This window comes from Phodopus roborovskii, unplaced genomic scaffold, assembly GCF_943737965.1.
Source record: "Phodopus roborovskii unplaced genomic scaffold, PHOROB, whole genome shotgun sequence".
Taxonomy (NCBI): Eukaryota; Metazoa; Chordata; class Mammalia; order Rodentia; family Cricetidae; genus Phodopus; species Phodopus roborovskii.
Window position 1 is genome coordinate 33,312,904 of NW_026126433.1, and position 4,597 is coordinate 33,317,500.

The 4,597-nt window shown below is 36.6% G+C and overlaps 1 protein-coding gene across 1 annotated transcript in view; it reads right to left on the reverse strand.

Moving 5' to 3' along the window:
* Positions 1-2,800: 2,800 nt before the first annotated feature.
* Suco (SUN domain containing ossification factor) overlaps positions 2,801-4,597 on the reverse strand; it is a 58,222-nt gene continuing 56,425 nt past the window's right edge. Inside the window, 1 exon segment of the mRNA XM_051186091.1 lies at positions 2,801-3,262. Coding sequence (XP_051042048.1) covers positions 2,819-3,262 — 444 coding nt within the window. The 3' untranslated portion in view covers positions 2,801-2,818.

The window sequence follows — 4,597 nt, forward strand, 5'->3', positions numbered from 1 at the left end:
AGAGAGAGAGAGAGAGAGAGCGCCATTATTGGTTTGAAGAGAAAACTGAACCTAAAGAAAGGTCTAGAGACCTACAAGACTGACTCCAACTAACAATTTGAGCAACCATGGAAAGGCTACCATAAATGCCCTTCCCTGATAGTGAGAGCAACAACTAACTTATCCACCATCATGGAGCCCTCATCTATCTAGTTCCTGTTGGAAACAGAAGCAAACACCCATAACTAAACACTGAGTCGAACTAGAATCCAGATGCAGAGAGGACAAGACCAGGTTGCAGAAATATATAGGGACAGCTGACCTGAACAAGGAGGAGCTAACGGCCCCCAGACTGATAGCTGGGAATCCAGCACGGGACTGACTCAGACCCCCTGAATATGGGTCTCAGCTAGAAGGACTGAGCAGTCTAAGGGACCTCAGACAGTGGTACAAGGATGTATTCCTGGTGCACAAAAGGACCTTGCGGACACATCTCCCATGAAGGGATATTCCCTTAACCTAGAGACAGGAGAGAAGTCCTAGTCCCTACTTCAAATGACTTCACAGATCTACATGACCCCACCTGGATAGCACAGCCCTACATGTGGAATGGGAGTGGGGGCGGGGGGATGGGAGGGTGCATGTGAGGGTAGAGAGAAGGTAAGAGGGAGGGAGGGAAGAGGAACTGGGATCAACATGTAAAATAAAAAAAATTTAAATAAAACTGTTTTAAAAAACAAACATCCAGTTTAAAAAAAAATCCTGTAATTTCTTTTTGTATGGTAATATCAAAAATAAAGCACCCTTTATGTTTTTAAAAAATAAAAAAATAAAATCCAAGAGTGCTACAAATCCTCCAAAAAATTAAGTAATTCAAAATTTTAGGATTTTACAGCCTGTGGATTTTGATTGTTGCTTTTTAACAGACACAAATCTGCTGATGGCAAGAATAGTCACTCATTAAAGGTTTGAGTTTTTGGTTTGTTTTTTTCCCCTCTTCAGGGTAGTGGTAACCTGGAGGAGAAATAAAACTCACTACAAATGTATTTCTCTAAGTAGATATGCATCTCACTATTGGAACAACCCTTTTAGTGAACAGGTGAACTATCACTATTAGGGAACATAATGTTTAGGTGAAAGTGTATATTTATGGTTGCCTAAAATGTGAGCAATGCTGCTATAATTACCCTGAAAGATGGCAAAAAAAAAAAAAATAAATAAAATAACAAAAAAACAATTTAAATTGGCGACTAGAGGTTAATAATAAACATGTTCAATCTTTTAAAGGATAGAAGAGCCAGTAATTAATAAAGACAAGTGTTCAGATTTATTTGGAAATTCACAGTTTCTAATGGTACTACAGCTCTGTAGTTACATATTTAAAAACCCTCTTTTCACAACACACAACAGTGTGACGTCCCACTCTAGCTTGGCTCTCATCTGAACTTCTTTTCAAGGGCCTGTTGCTCTGAATGGCTAATTGTGCAGACTGGAAGGAAAAAAAATTATCTCCTAAAACATACTGTTAACCTAAAGCAGCAATTTAAACAAAAAGGGCTTTAAATAAATCAACTACATTACAAACAATACCAAGATAGGTATAGACAAAATTGAAAACAATTATTAACAAAAGTGCTCAATAAGTTATAACAAATTTTACAACACAAAATGGTCAATTCTCTCTCAAAAAGAAACACATCTCACTTTCACTCATCTCAGTACAATCACACATCAAGAAATCAATTTACTCAGACAGACATTGCCAATTACTTGGAAAAAAGGACAAACAAAGACAGATATTGACTATATATATATATATATATATATATATATATATATATATATATATATATCTGCACACTGTAGCCAACAAAAGCAAACATCAAGAAATCATAATCCTTTTAGACTTAACCAATTTAACTGAGTAAGGCCTGACACACTCACTGGGTGCTCATGTGATTATGTACAAAGGCAGTGAGTGACTAGACCATGGGAAACCTGGTCTTGGTGATTGTGAACATTTGGAGGATTAGTGTTTACTGTGAACATTTAGAATGCAATCTAAAAACAATCATCACAAATAGTTAAGTGTGTTTGAAGGTGAATTTATAATTTATTTTCAGATACCTGTCATTTCCAAGAAAATATCTTACCATTTCACTGAGTTAACAACTCAGGAAACAAAAATAGCCCAATCCAACTAAATTAAATGAAAACAAGGGTGAAATCGTCACCTTTTATGTAAAAGGACTTTAGAACATTTCTGAAGTGTTTCTTTCCAGTGAGACTGCAGAGCGAATCTAAGTTGGCAAGTCTTTAGGATCTTTATGCAAATGACCCACACTGCTGAGCTTCAGGCACCAACCACCTTCAACCCTTGTAGTGTTTGCAGCTTCAAAAATCTATAAAGTTACAAAACAAATCAAATGACAGAAAAGTCCTCCCTCCTCTTCCAGTGGCATTATAAATAGACAAAAGGCACATAAATATGGGAAGGTGCAAGAAATAGGAACCAAGCTGAAGGAAGAGGGTTAGGCTTTCATTCCTATCCCACCCAAGGAACTGGGCTTCCAAATTACTTTTTGTCCCAGTAATTATCTGTGAAAAAACATCTTTATAAAATGTCTATCATCATCCTTATAGGAAGAGATCAGCCTTGTAAAACTGTAGCTCATCAGCCAAGATTCACACAATCCTGTCTCCTTTTTAAAGAGGCGAAAAAACATAATTTTTGAATACTTTCCCCAATATTTCATCCCTCCCCTAAACCCTTGAAATACCACAGGCTGTTCTTCAAAGAACAACAAAAATGTCTTCAGTATGAATGTTCAGTTTCCTTTTAGATATGTCCCGAGACTGCTGTAACACCAAACGCTCCCACGGTGATCTCCTTGTTTCCTTTGATTATGTCATGCAGGCTCGGCAATGACCCCGACTTAGTCTGTATAAGAGCTTTTATTAATTTTCCTTGGTCTTGGACTTTAGACCGCCTTCGTTTTAAAGCCCTCTTCTCAGTTTTTGTCTTTTGAGTCTGTCCATTGCACAGACTTGTACAAGCTGAAATGCCACAAAAATAGGACTCTTCTGACTGTGATGAAGTTTCTGAGCTTCCCTCAGATGGAGGGCCCTTGTAAGAAGAGTGATAAACTTCTCCCATATTAGAAAAATCTCTCTGGTTCGTAAAGGGCTTTCTTCCTTTTATATCTCCATTGGCTATAGGGTGCAATGGATCTGCAGGCTTTATTGTCTCAATTTTTTCAGTTTTGTACTTGCAACGTTTCTTCTATAACAGAAATAAAAGGAAGCACAGAAATTACTCCTTCTTATTAGATATGAGATATAAGTAAAGTACTATTGCCTATGAGAAGTAAAGCAGTGTTTCTTCCCACTTCCTGCTGTGAATAAATGGTATCACTGACATCCCACTTTGTAAATGCTACTCAATTCAAAGTTTCAAATGCTTATAGCTAATTGTGCATATAGACTTAGGCAAAGATAACTGATATCTGAATATTTCTATATGTCAAATGTTACACTGATTACTTTGTGTATTTTAAATGTTAACCTATCTAAGTTGCAAAACATAAAGTACTGAAGGTAGAATCACACTGTAACCTGATTTGAACTAATCAGAAATTCTATTACCTATAGACAATTATTGCTAACCAAATAAGTGTTATGTAATTTGAAGGTTAAAAAGAAAATCAAGCTTTACAGACAAGGAGGAAAAAAAAAATCCTAAGACAGTAAATATTGCCTGCTATCATCTAATGAGACATCTAAGTACATAGCCTGTGTTATGTTGTTATTTTTAAGACCACCAATAAATAGGCTGTTGAAAGGATTTACTTGCCCTGTCCCTGGCATGCATTAGAAGCTCAGTAAATAAAGACTTTCATTCAACAATCAGCACTTTTCTTTAAAGGGATGGAAAATATTTTAGGTTTTGCTGGCTTCTTAAACGTCTTTTTAATGCACTCTTGGTTTTTACTTTGTAATCCTTTAAAAATGAGAAAATACTTATTGGCTCCTATCATAGAAAATAGGTCATGGTTTGATGACCTCTCTAGACATTATTTACACATTATCACCATTGAAAGCAAACATATGGGAATTGGGAAGACAATTCAGTTAGCAAATTGCTTGTATAGTAGGAATAAAGCCCCAGTACTGCATAAAACATGATGATGCATGTCTGTAATCCTAGTATCTGTACTCAGAAGGTGCAGACAGAGGATCAAAATATTCTCAGGCATATATCAAGTTTGAGGCTATCCTGGGATACATAAAACTTCATCTCAAACAAACAAAAACAAGGAAGAAGAAGAAAAAAAGAAAATTACATTATGGTTGGGTATGATGGCTCATATTTATTACTTCAGCCCTTGGGAGGAGAGGCAGGAGGTCTGCAGTGAGGGCTACTTAGTATAGTCCAGGCAAACCTGGGCTACAATATGAGTGAGAACTTGTCTCAAACACCAAAAAAAGCAGGGCCAGCAAGATGGCTTAGCAGGTAAAGGTACTTGATGCCAAGAACTCACAGAGTAGAGAACTGACTTCTGTAAGTTATCATCTGCCCTTCACACCCTAAATAAATGTAAAAACAACGAAAATCACT